At 66.7% G+C, this 13,146-nt stretch overlaps 2 protein-coding genes across 2 annotated transcripts; both read right to left on the reverse strand.

The window, feature by feature from the left end:
* Positions 1–1,582: 1,582 nt before the first annotated feature.
* On the reverse strand, positions 1,583–4,577 carry CYBA (cytochrome b-245 alpha chain). The gene is made up of 6 exons (XM_068203240.1): positions 4,361–4,577; positions 2,874–2,943; positions 2,600–2,674; positions 2,324–2,407; positions 2,169–2,250; positions 1,583–1,952 (listed from the first exon to the last, which is right to left on the reverse strand). The coding sequence occupies exons 1-6, from the start codon at positions 4,416–4,418 to the stop codon at positions 1,773–1,775; spliced, it is 549 nt and encodes a 182-aa protein (XP_068059341.1). The 5' UTR covers positions 4,419–4,577; the 3' UTR covers positions 1,583–1,772.
* Positions 4,578–5,139: 562 nt separating this feature from the next.
* MVD (mevalonate diphosphate decarboxylase) lies at positions 5,140–10,288 on the reverse strand. Its single transcript, XM_068203228.1, has 10 exons — positions 10,157–10,288; positions 9,198–9,268; positions 8,975–9,089; positions 8,395–8,538; positions 7,391–7,590; positions 7,231–7,305; positions 6,658–6,876; positions 6,465–6,580; positions 6,275–6,383; positions 5,140–5,393 (listed from the first exon to the last, which is right to left on the reverse strand). The coding sequence occupies exons 1-10, from the start codon at positions 10,224–10,226 to the stop codon at positions 5,313–5,315; spliced, it is 1,200 nt and encodes a 399-aa protein (XP_068059329.1). The 5' UTR covers positions 10,227–10,288; the 3' UTR covers positions 5,140–5,312.
* Between the last annotated feature and the right edge of the window lie 2,858 nt (positions 10,289–13,146).

Consider the following 13,146-nt stretch of genomic DNA (forward strand, 5'->3'; position numbering starts at 1 on the left):
CCACTGCACCTGTTCTGGCAGCACCTCGGGGGGCCCTGGGCCACCTGCAGCCCCTGAGGGGCCAGGGTCTGCATGGGGAGGGGACAGAGCGGGGCCTGGAGCAGCTGCTGATCCCAGCGGGATCAAGGATTTGGGATTTGGCACCCACATCACACCGGGGAACTTGCAGCACCCACGAGTGGGGCTGGGAAGGGAAATGCTCCCCACATTCCCTGCTGGGGGTTGTCCCAGGTTCTGGGGGCTCCTTTGGGACTCCCTGTGCACCTCCAGCGCAGGGCCCTCCCAGTTCCACCCCACTGTGGGCTCCATAAGGATTTTGGGAGGGGACTCTGCACATCCGCATCCTGGATTTACCCACAACTGCACGCTTTGTCCCCAAAACACCTCCCCAGTCCTGTCCCAGCCCCCCCGGAGCAGGGCAGGACTAGGAGAATTCCCCCTGGAGCAGGAGCCAGGGGCAGCCGGTGCCTTTCCCACTTTTTATTGCAACAGCAACTGCAGAAATGACAAAAACCAGGGAGAGCGGGAGCAGAGCTGCCTGATCCCCCTGGGAGCTGGGGATTCCCTGAGAGCTGGGGTTCCACAGGGATTTGGGGATCCCCCAGGGAACTGGGGAGTGCTTGGAGAGTTGGGATCCTCGGGGAGCTGAGCATGCCCAGGGATCTGGGGTTTCCCAGGAACTGGAGACTCACAGGGAGCTGAGAATCCCCAAGGATTTGGGTGATCCTTAGGAGCTGGGAAGGCCTTGGGGGCTGCAGACCCCACAGGAAGCTGAAGATTCTTGGAGATTTGGGGAGGTCCAGGAGCTGGGGAGTTCCTGGGAGCTGGAGACCCCACAGGGAGTTGAGCAGCCCCAGGGATTTGGCAATCTCCAGAAGTTGGGAAGCCCCCGAGGGCTGGAAACCCCACAGGGAGCATCACATCGCTGGGAATTTGGGAGCTGAGCATCTTAAGGGATTTGGGGATCCGCAGGAGATGGAGATCCTCCAGGGAAATGGAAATCCTCCAGGGAGCTGAGCATTGCTGGGGATTTGCAGATGCCCAGCAGCTGGAGACCCCAGCTGGGGATCTGGGAATCACTGGGGATTTGGGAATCCCTTGGGGAGCCCAGGGGGAACTGATGATCCCAGGGATCTGAGCATCACCAGGAGCCAATGACCCACAGCAGGAGCTGAGCACCCCCGGGGCTTTGGGGATCCCCGGGAGTCCAGGGGAACTGATGATCCCAGGGATCTGAGCATCACCAGGAGCCAGGGACCCACAGCAGGAGCTGAGCACCCCCGGGGCTTTGGGGATCCCCGGGAGTCCAGGGGAACTGATGATCCCAGGGATCTGAGCATCACCAGGAGCCAGGGACCCACAGCAGGAGCTGAGCACCCCCGGGGCTTTGGGGATCCCCGGGAGTCCAGGGGAACTGATGATCCCAGGGATCTGAGCATCACCAGGAGCCAGGGACCCACAGCAGGAGCTGAGCACCCCCGGGGCTTTGGGGATCCCCGGGAGTCCAGGGGAACTGATGATCCCAGGGATCTGAGCATCACCAGGAGCCAGGGACCCACAGCAGGAGCGGAGCACCCCCGGGGCTTTGGGGATCCCCGGGAGCCCAAGGGAACTGATGATCCCAGGGATCTGAGCATCACCAGGAGCCAATGACCCACAGCAGGAGCTGAGCACCCCCGGGGCTTTGGGGATCCCCGGGAGCCCGCTGGCTGCAGCGGATCCAGGAGCAGCTGGGAAGCAGGAGCGGGGCAGCGGGGCAGGAGGATCCCCCACTATTCCACCTCCACAGGGATGGGGTTCACCTGCCCCCCCACCTCCGGCTGCTTCTTGCGGGCGTCGGGGGGCGGCCGGGGTGGGGGGTTGCTGGGGGGCTGCTTGATGGTGCCCCCCACTTGTGGCCGCTCCCGGGGCTTCTGCTCGATGGGTCTCCACTCCTCCCCTCGAACTGCAGCCTGTGGGATCGGGAATAGTGGCAAGGAACAACCCCCACCCCAAAAAGGGGCTGTCTGGGGCAAGGACCAGAGTGGGGGAAGGAAAATGTGACCCCATGTCCAGGGTGTTTCCTGCAGCCCAGCCTGGGAATGCTTCTGGAATTCACATGGAAGCTCTGGTTTGCGGGTTTAGGGGTGCCCTCCTCCTCCCTGCCCCCCAAAGCCCTCCGCACTCACCAGCAGGTAGATGCCGCTGGCGATGCCCAGGCAGACGGTGCCCAGGATGGTGGAGAGGAGGAATCCAGCAGGGACAGCCAGGCTGTGGCAGAGATTTGGGGTTCAGAGGGAGCTGGGGGGGCCCAGTCCCAGTCCCGACCCTGCACCCCACTCACGCGGCGTGGAGGACGGCTCGGATGTAATAATTCCTGGTGAGGGGCCCCAACAGCTTCACCACGGCTGTCAGGTACTTCTGGCCACTGCAGGGTGACAGCAGGGGGTCACTGGGGGTGTCCCCACCCTCAGGGGACACCCGGCCTCCAGGGACCCCCATCTCTGCAAGGATCGCCCCGAGGAACCCACCCGTGGGATCCAGCTCTGCTCCCACATCCCTGAGTTTGGGGGTACCAGGACCCCCGGTCCCAGGGCTGCAGGGGGCACTCAGCACTCACCACCTCTCCATGGTGGAGCCCTTTTTCCGCTTGCTCCTGGGATACTCGAGCAGGCACACCAGGACGCCTGCCGCGCTGCCGGGGCGTCAAGGAAACGCGGGATGGCACCGGGAACAACCCGCACCCCAAAAAAGGGGCTGTGCGGGGCAGGGAACGCACAGCTGGGAGCAGGGAGGGGAAACAAGGATGCGAGCCCCCCCGTTCGTGCCTCCCACCCCGATCGGGACAGGGTTTTCCCGCAGCCCAGCCCCGGGAATGCTGTCGGGAAGGATACATGGAATACGCCGCGAAGTACCAGCCCTTGAACTGCCCAGCCACGGCCACGATCCCGCCCGTCAGCAGGACTGCGGGAACAGCCGGGATGGAGGGGCCACACCGGGACACGGCCCCAGGCCAGGATACCGACCCCATCGCGGGCCACAACCCCCCAAAACCGGGATACAGCTCCCAAACCGGGATACAACCCCCCAAACTGGGATACCGACCCCATCCCGGGCCACAACCCCCCAAAACCGGGACACAGCTCCCAAACCGGGATACAAACCCCAAAACCGGGACACAACACCCAAAACCTGGATACAACCCCCCAAAACCGGGACACAGCTCCCAAAACCGGGACACAACACCCCAAAACCGGGACACAACACCCCAAAACCGGGACACAGCTCCCAAACCGGGATACAACCCCCCAAACCGGGATACAAACCCCAAAACCGGGACACAACACCCCAAAACCGGGACACAACACCCCAAAACCGGGATACAAACCCCAAACCGGGATACAAATCCCAAACCGGGACACAACACCCCAAAACCGGGACACAACACCCCAAAACCGGGATACAAACCCCAAAACCGGGACACAACACCCCAAATCTGGATACAACCCCCCAAAACCGGGACACAAACCCCAAAACCAGGACACAATCCCCCAAACCGGGATATAACCCCCCAAAACCGGGACACAGCTCCCAAACCGGGACACAGCCCCGAGGTCAGGACATGCCCCCCCGGCTCAGGACACAGCCCCCCCAAAGCCCCAAGCCGGGATTATGGCCCCGGGCACACACGGGACCCCCCGGCACACACGGGACCCCCCGGGCACACACGGGACCCCCGGGCACACACGGGACCCCCCGGGCACACACGGGACCCCCCGGCACACACGGGACCCCCCGGGCACACACGGGACCCCCGGGCACACACGGGATCCCCCGGCACACACGGGACCCCCGGGCACACACGGGACCCCCCGGGCACACACGGGACCCCCGGGCACACACGGGACCCCCGGGCACACACGGGACCCCCCGGGCACACACGGGACCCCCCGGGGCCGGGGAAGGGCCCTGGGGGTGCCATGGCCCCCGGGAATGCAAGGTGCGGGATGCCGGGGGATGCTGCGTGCGGGCCCCCGGGCTCAGGGAGCTCCGGGGCCTCGGGGGAGGTTTTTGGCCTCGCGGCCGGAGGAAGAGGAGCGTGGAGGAGGAGAGGACGGAACCGAGGGAGAGAGGGCAGAGGAGGAAGAGAAAAGGAGGAAGCGGAGGCTGCGGCCCCGCCGGGCCGGGACTTCCCGGCTGTCCCCGGCGCCTCCCGCCCGCACCCCCCGCCCGGTGGGACCGGGACCCCCACCCATCCCTCCTTCCCGAGCCCGGGGACTTTCTGGAGTGCCCGGGACCCCCACCCATCCCTCCTTCCCGAGCCCGGGGACTTTCTGGAGTGCCCGGGTCCCCCGAATGCCCGGGTCCCCCCCGCACTCACTGAGCCCGGCGGCGAGCGCCTGCTCGTTCGCCCACATGGCCCACTCGATCTGCCCCATGGCCCGCAGCGGAACCGGCCGGCCCGAGCGGGTTCGGCTGCTCCCGGCGCGGTCCGGTTCGGCTCAGCCCAGAGGGTTCGGCTCGGCCCGGTCGGGTTCTGCTCGGATCGTATCGCCCCCTCGGCCCGCTCTGCTTTGCTTTGCCCGCTGGAGCTCGGCTGTTCCCGGCCCCGCTGGGCCCGGCTGTCCCGGTTCGGCTCCGCTCGCCCGGGCCCGACCCGGAAGGCGGGTGCGAGGCTACTCCACCAGGCCACGCCCCCTTCGCACTAGCCACACCCCCTCATATACCACACCCAATATAGTAACCACGCCCCTTTCCCCCAGGCCACGCCCCCGCGGGGACAGGGCACCGAGCCGGGGCCAGCCCCGGGTCACGGGAGGGTGACAGGGATGGCGCCGAGGGACACGGGGACAACAGGGGCCATGCGGGGGGACAGGGCCCGTCCCAGCAGCAGGGACATCGCAGGGATGGGGACAGGATCACCCCTGCAAGGGACAGGGGATGCGGCATGTGCAAGGGACAGGATCCGTGACAACTTGGGGGCATGTGGGACAGGAGACGCCCCACAAGGGACACAGGGGGACAGGGGTTACGTGGGGTGACGGCTGTGCGGAGTGACAGGATCAGCCCCAGGGACTGTCCCCATCTCCTGTCCCCCCTTTTGGCCGGCGCTGTTCCCCCCCAGCCCCACACACAGAACCGGGCAGCCCCAAACAGCACTGGAACCAGGAACCCTCTATTTCCTTAGAAAAGATTAAAAACCAGCCCCGGGGTCACATCCTGCCCCAGGGCTGCGGACATCTTTGCAGCAGGCCTGGCTCAGGTCCTGAGGCCCGCTGGTGGCACCGGCAGAGTCCCCGCGGCGCGTCCCGGCTGTCCCAGTGTCACCGGGGTCAGGCACGGCTCCGGGGCAGCCCATCCGCGCCCAGGAGGTGCTGGCTGGGGTCATCCACGAGCTGGGGACCAGGGCCAGGCTGTGGGGCAGGACACGGGTCAGGGACACTGGGGAGCCCCACTGCCTCTAGGGCCACCCCCGCTGCGGGTGGGGGACAGCCCTGGGCCCCACAGACCCCAAAAGGTCACCCCATGGGTCATGACAGGGGGAATACGTCCAGAAATGGGGTCCAGCACACCGTCCTGGGGATGGGGACAGGGATGGTGTCCCACACACCGTCCTGGGGATGGGGACAGGGCCCTACACACCCACCTGGAGATGGGGACAGGGATGGTGTCCCACACACCGTCCTGGGGATGGGGACAGGGATGGTGTCCCACACACCGCCCTGGGGATGGGGACAGGGCCCTACACACCGCCCTGGGGATGGGGACAGGGATGGTGTCCCACACAGCGTCCTGGGGATGGGGACAGGGATGGTGTCCCACACACCGTCCTGGGGATGGGGACAGGGATGGTGTCCCACACACCGCCCTGGGGATGGGGACAGGGATGGTGTCCCACACAGCGTCCTGGGGATGGGGACAGGGATGGTGTCCCACACACCGTCCTGGGGATGGGGACAGGGATGGTGTCCCACACACCGTCCTGGGGATGGGGACAGGGATGGTGTCCCACACACCGCCCTGGGGATGGGGACAGGGATGGTGTCCCACACACCGCCCTGGGGATGGGGACAGGGCCCTACACACCCACCTGGCGATGGGGACAGGGATGGTGTCCCACACACCGCCCTGGGGATGGGGACAGGGCCCTACACACCCACCTGGCGATGGGGACAGGGATGGGCTCCTGGACACCCCTGGGGACAGCAGTGGGGTCCCACCACCCCCTTGGGGCCAGGGATGGGGCCAGAGCCCTCCCCCAGAGGCCGTGTCCCCCAGCCCCCCTGGCCCTCACCTTGGTGTGCAGGATGTACTGGACAGCCCCCGGCACAGGCTCGGTGACCACGGCGGCCAGCAGCTCCTGCGGCAGCGCGGCCGAGCCCACGGGCAGCCCCCGGACAAACCTGTGGCACGGGGGGCCAGCGCTCAGTCCCCGCGTGCCCAGCACCCCCCACCCTCCCCAGTAAGGAGCGGCGTTCCCTTACTGGTCCCCGTTGGCAGCAGGGGGAAAGCTGCGCCTCACCACCTCCACGAACTCGGCCACGGTGTCGGCCAGCGCGAAGACGACGGCATTGGGGCCGGCGTCGAAGGTGTAGGCGACCTGCGGTGGCACGGTGGGCACGTGGGGACCCGGGGGAGGGCCACGGTGCCGTGGCAGCCCCGGGGCCCCGCGGGTACCTTGGTGTGGCCGTGGTGGGCGTTGTAGCGGTGTGCCAGCGCGATGATGTGGCGCGACACGTCCGTGAGGTAGAAGATGGGCGGGAAGGTGTCGAGGCAGGTGGCGTGGAACTGGTTGCTGTCCCTCATGGCCAGCTGGCCAAAGCCCTCGAAGTCCCGCTCCTGGATGTACTGCATCATCTGGGCCAGGCGCTCGGGGACCACCACCTCTGCCCGGTGCTGCCACAGCACGGGGGGGGGTCACCGTCGGCCCACTTCAGTGACACCCACGGCAGGGGGGTCGTGGTCACCCCAAATCAGTGACAACCCCAGCAGGCAGGTTGTGGCCACCCCAGTTTAGTGACACCCACGGCAGGAGGGTCACGGTTACCCCAGTTCGGTGACATCCACAACAGGTGGGTTGTGTCACCCCGAATCTGGGGATACCCACAGCAGGGAGGTCACTGTACCCCCAATTTGGTGACACCCACAGCACCATGACCCTCTGGGGGTCACTGCACACCCTCCAGCCCCCTTCCAAGGGCAAGGGGACCCTTGTCCCTGCCTGGCAGGACAAATCCCGTGTCCCCCTACCTTCAGCAGGGGACTGGTCTCCACACTGGTCTGCATGCCCGCCGTGCTGCCCACCGGCTTCTTCTCCCCACTGACCTGGGGGGACACAAGCACTGGGACGCGGCCCCTCCTGAGCCCCCCGAGTCCCAGATCCCGCCCAAATCCCTTGCCAGCCCCTCACCACCAGGACGAGGACGCGGAGCTCCGGCCAGTGCGTCTCGGGGGCCACCTGCAGGGCCAGGCTGTCGGTGCCATCGGGGCGCTCCCCGCGCTGCCACTGCACGAAGCCGCCGAACATGCTGCGACAGGCACTGCCCGAGCCCCGCCGGGCCACCTCGGACAGCTCCTCCTCCAGCCCATAGAGCCGGGCCAGCGCCGACACTGCGGGGACAGGCAGAGGGGACATTGTCACCCCTCCCAGTGCTACCACAGAGCTGGGCCAGCGCTGGCACTGCGGGGACAGGCAGAGGGGACATTGTCACCCCTCCTGCTGCTACCACAGAGCTGGGCCAGCGCCGGCACTGAGGGGACAGGCAGAGGGGACATTGTCACCCCTCCCAGTGCTACCACAGAGCTGGGCCAGCGCTGGCACTGAGGGGACAGGCAGAGGGGACATTGTCACCCCTCCCAGTGCTACCACAGAGCCGGGCCAGCGCCAACACTGCGGGGACAGGCAGAGGGGACATTGTCACCCCTCCCAGTGCTACCACAGAGCCGGGCCAGCGCCAACACTGCGGGGACAGGCAGAGGGGACATTGTCACCCCTCCCAGTGCTACCAGAGCCAGGCCAGCGATGGCACTGTGGGGACAGGCAGAGGGGACATTGTCACCCCTCCCAGTGCTACCACAGAGCTGGGCCAGCGCTGGCACTGAGGGGACAGGCAGAGGGGACATTGTCACCCCTCCCAGTGCTACCACAGAGCTGGGCCAGCGATGGCACTGAAGGGACAGGCAGAGGGACACCCCTGTCACCCCTCCCAGTGCTACCACAGAGCCGGGCCAGCACTGGCACTGAGGGGACAGGCAGAGGGACACCCCTGTCACCCCTCCCAGCACCCTCCACGCCATACTGCCACAGGCAGGGGACAGCTCACAGCAAGGGGACACCCCTAGCACCCCTCCCAAGCCAGGAGGGGACAGATGAGGGCCGGGGACCCCCAGCGCCGTGGCTGGCCCCACACGCACCCAGGCAGGCGTAGCCGGCGGCGGACGAGGCGAGCCCGGCGGCCGTGGGGAAGTTGTTCTCGGAGGCGATGTGGATTTTGTAGGACAGGCTGAGCGCCGCCGTGTCCTCACCGCCCCCGCGGCGCTTCCGCGCCAGGCGCCGCACTGCGGGGACAGCGGGGTCAGGGCACAGCGGGGACCGGGCACAGCGGGGACAGTGGGGACAGGGGACAGTGGGGACAGGGGACAGCGGGGACAGGGGACAGCGGCAACAGCAGGGACAGCGGCAACAGCAGGGACAGCGGGGACAGGGCACAGCAGGGACAGGGCACCGTGGGGACAGGGGACAGCGGGGACAGCAGGGACAGGGGACAGCGGGGACAGGGCACAGAAGGGACAGGGGACAGCGGGGACAGCAGGGACAGTGGGGACAGGGCACAGCGGGGACAGCAGGGACAGAGCACAGCGGGGACAGGGGACAACAGCAGAGACAGCCAGCACAGCGGGGTCAGGGGACAGCAGGGACAGCAGGGACAGCAGGGACAGCAGGGACAGGGGACAGCAGGGACAGCGGGGACACCCCTGGGCAGGGGACGCCCACCCTCGCGCAGACAGGCCTGGACCCGCGGGTGCCCCACGTCCGCCTCCTTCCCGTTGAGCCACAGCCGGTCCTCCATGAAATCCCGGCTGGCGGCCGCCGTCGTGGTGGTCTTGAGCTGTGGGGAGAGAGGGAGGGGGCTCAGCACTCCTGGGGGCTGACCCTAAACCTGGCCCTGGTCCTAAACCCCACCCCGGTCCTAAACTTGGTCCTGGTGCTGACCCACCTGGTCCTGATGCAGCGTCACGCTCAGGGAGGAGTTGATGGGCAGGATGAGGTCAGTGTCACGCTTGCCCCCTGCAAGAGAGCATGGCATGGCACGGCTTGGAATGGCACGGAATGGCATGGAACGGCTTGGAATGGCATGAAAGTTTGATGGCACTGATGGACACGGCAAAGCGTGGCAGGGCACAGCCTGCAATGGCATGGAACAGCCAGGAATGGCACAGCCAGGAATGGCATGGCACAGCCAGGAATGGCACAGCACAGCCTGGAATGGCACAGCCAGGAATGGCACGGAACAGCCAGGAATGGCACGGCCCAGCCTGGAATGGCACAGCCTGGAATGGCACAGAACAGCCAGGAATGGCACAGCCAGGAATGGCACAGCCAGGAATGGCACGGCCTGGAATGGCACGGCCTGGAATGGCACGGCCAGGAATGGCACAGCCAGGAATGGCACGGCCTGGAATGGCACGGCCTGGAATGGCACGGCCTGGAATGGCACAGCCTGGAATGGCACGGCCTGGAATGGCACGGCCTGGAATGGCACGGCCTGGAATGGCACAGCCAGGAATGGCACAGCCTGGAATGGCACGGCCTGGAATGGCACGGCACAGCCAGGAATGGCACGGCACAGCCAGGAATGGCACGGCACAGCCAGGAATGGCACGGCACAGCCAGGAATGGCACGGCACAGCCTGGAATGGCACAGCCTGCAATGGCCCAGCCTGGAATGGCACGGCACAGCCTGCAATGGCACAGCCAGGAATGGCACGGCACAGCCTGCAATGGCACAGCCTGGAATGGCCCAGCCTGGAATGGCACGGCCCAGCACGGCAAGCGAGGACACAGCGCAGCGCGGCCTGGCCCGGCACCGCCGGACACGGCACACCCAGCCCAGCCCGGCCCGGAGCCCCGTTCCCCCGCGGGTGCCGCGCCCCCGGCCGTGTCCCCGGCACTCACAGTACTTGATCACGGCGATGTTCACGGGGGCCGTGCAGGTCGCCATGGCCAGCGCGCGCTCCGCCGCCATCGCCGCCGGCCGCCCTCAGGCCCCGCCCCCGCGCCACGCACGTGACCCGTGGCCTGCGGAGGATCCCGCCTCGCCATTGGTGGAGAGCGCGGCACCCGGTTCCCAACAGCCAATGGCAGCGATCGGACCACGGGCGGCCCCGCCCCCTGAGAGCGCTGGGCTGGGCCTGGGGGGCGCCATTTTTGAATTGGGCAAGAGCTGCGCGTGCGCAGATGCCCCCGGTGCCGTCCCGGTGCCCCCGGTACCGCTCCCGGCACTCCCAACACCCGCCCGGTTCTGCTCCCTGCACCTCACTGCCCCAGTGCTGCCCAGTGTCCCCAGTGCTGCCCAGCGCTCCCAGTACCGATCCAGCGCTCCGATCCAGCGCTCCCAGTACCGATCCAGCGCTCCCGGTACCGATCCAGCGCTCCCGGTACCGATCCAGCGCTCCCAGTACTGATCCAGCGCTCCCAGTACTGACCCAGCGCTCCGATCCAGTGCTCCCAGTACCGATCCAGCGCTCTGATCCAGTGCTCCCAGTACCGATCCAGCACTCCCAGTACCGATCCAGCGCTCCCGGTACCGATCCAGCGCTCCCAGTACCGATCCAGCGCTCCCGGTACCGATCCAGCACTCCCAGTACCGATCCAGCGCTCCCAGTACCGATCCAGTGCTCCGATGCAGCGCTCCCAGTACCGCCCCAGCACTCCCAGTACCGATCCAGAGCTCCCGGTACCGATCCAGCGCTCCCAGTACCGATCCAGAGCTCCCGGTACCGATCCAGCGCTCCAATCCAGCGCTCCCAGTACCGATCCAGTGCTCCCAGTACCGCCCCAGCACTCCCAGTACCGATCCAGCGCTCCCAGTACCGCCCCAGCACTCCGATCCAGTGCTCCCAGTACCGATCCAGCACTCCCAGTACCGCCCCAGCGCTCCCAGTACCGATCCAGCGCTCCCAGTACCGATCCAGTGCTCCGATGCAGCGCTCCCAGTACCGATCCAGCGCTCCCAGTACCGATCCAGCGCTCCCAGTACCGATCCAGCGCTCCGATCCAGCGCTCCCAGTACCGATCCAGCACTCCCAGTACCGATCCAGAGCTCCCGGTACCGATCCAGCGCTCCCAAACTCCCTCCAGCCCCCTCACCCTCCAGCACCCCAGCGCTCCCACTGTCCCCGGTGCTCGGGGTGCTCCCAGCGCCTTCAGGGCCACTGCATGCCCGTGCTCCCAGTGCTCCCAGTATCCCTCCAGTGCCTCCCCCCTCCAGAGGCCACGCGTGGATGAAACTGCCTTTATTGAGAAAAATGGTTGCTACAAATACGTCATCGAGGTCATTCCTCTTCAAAAAACAGGACGGCTCGTTAAAAGTTCTAATTATGCAAAAAAGTGGTGGGTGATGCACTGGTGGGCATGGCCAGCAGGATCCATGGATCCCCGGCACAGGGAGGATCCCTGGCACAGGGAGGGATCCTCAGCACAGAGAGGATCCCCGGCACAGGGAGGGATCCCCAGCACGGAGAGGATCCCCGGCACAGGGAGGGATCCCCGGCACAGGTAGGATCCCCGGCACAGGGAGAATCCCCGGCATGGAGAGGGATCCCCGGCACAGGTAGGATCCCCGGCACGGGGAGGATCCCCGGCACAGAGAGGGATCCCCGGCACGGGGAAGATCCCCAGCATGGGGAGGATCCCCGGCACGGGGAGGGATCCCTGGCACAGGGAGGGATCCCCGGCACAGGGAGGGATCCCCGGCACGGGGAGGGATCCCCAGCACAGGGAGGATCCCTGGCACAGGGAGGGATCTCCGGCACAGAGAGGATCCCTGGCACAGGGAGGATCCCCGGCACAGGGAGGGATCCCCGGCACGGGGAGGATCCCCGGCACAGGGAGGGATCCCCGGCACGGGGAGGGATCCCCGGCACGGGGAGGGATCCCCAGCACAGGGAGGATCCCTGGCACGGGGAGGGATCCCCGGCACGGGGAGGATCCCTGGCACAGGGAGGGATCCCCGGCACAGGGAGGATCCCTGGCACAGGGAGGGATCCCCGGCACGGGGAGGATCCCTGGCACAGGGAGGGATCCCTGGCACAGGGAGGATCCCTGGCACAGGGAGGGATCCCCGGCACGGGGAGGATCCCTGGCACAGGGAGGGATCCCTGGCACAGGGAGGATCCCCGGCACGGGGAGGATCCCTGGCACAGGGAGGGATCCCTGGCACAGCCTGGTGTGGCCCCTCACACCCAGGGCCTTAAAGTGCTTTACAAAAGCAGCTCTTGCTGCCCCTGCTCTGTCTCTGTGGGGCAAAAAGGAGAAGGAAAAGGAGGAGGGAGGGAAGGAGCCCGAGGTTAACAGTGCTGGCCCAACAGCACGGAGCTCTCATGGAGGCTGCTCCAGCAGCTGAGGGTCCCAGCTGAGCACAGGACAGGAAACACTCCCAGGTCCCTCCTGGGAGATGCCAGTGCTCTCCATCCCACCAGGGACATCCTCCAGGTGCCAGCAATGCTGGGCAGGTAAGAGAAGATCCCACCCCTCCTCGCTGGCCTGGCTCCAGAAAGGGGAGCGGGGCAGCTCCAGCCCCTTCCCTGCCCTGCCAGAGGAACTGAGGGCTCCCTGCACGATCCCAAATTCATCCAGGACTATGAAAACCAAAATAAACCCCAAGCCAGTATTGCTAGAGCAGAGCTGGAGCCAGGTTTTGGATAAAGCTCAGGAATTATCTGAGCAGGGAGATGCAGAGGGGGCCTCTCCCACCCCTTCCCTGCAAATCCTGCAGGAAGGCTCTCGGGAATCACGCCCTCCCTCAGGGCTCACCCTGTGGTTGGTGCCATCTCCCTCCCAGCCTCTCCCAGCCCTCCAGAGCCAACTCCAGCAGCAGCAGCAGGCAGGGCTGAGAGGAAGGGGACATCAGGATGCTGTGGAGCACCTTGGATCAACAGTGCCCC

This window comes from Anomalospiza imberbis, chromosome 12, assembly GCF_031753505.1.
Source record: "Anomalospiza imberbis isolate Cuckoo-Finch-1a 21T00152 chromosome 12, ASM3175350v1, whole genome shotgun sequence".
Taxonomy (NCBI): Eukaryota; Metazoa; Chordata; class Aves; order Passeriformes; family Viduidae; genus Anomalospiza; species Anomalospiza imberbis.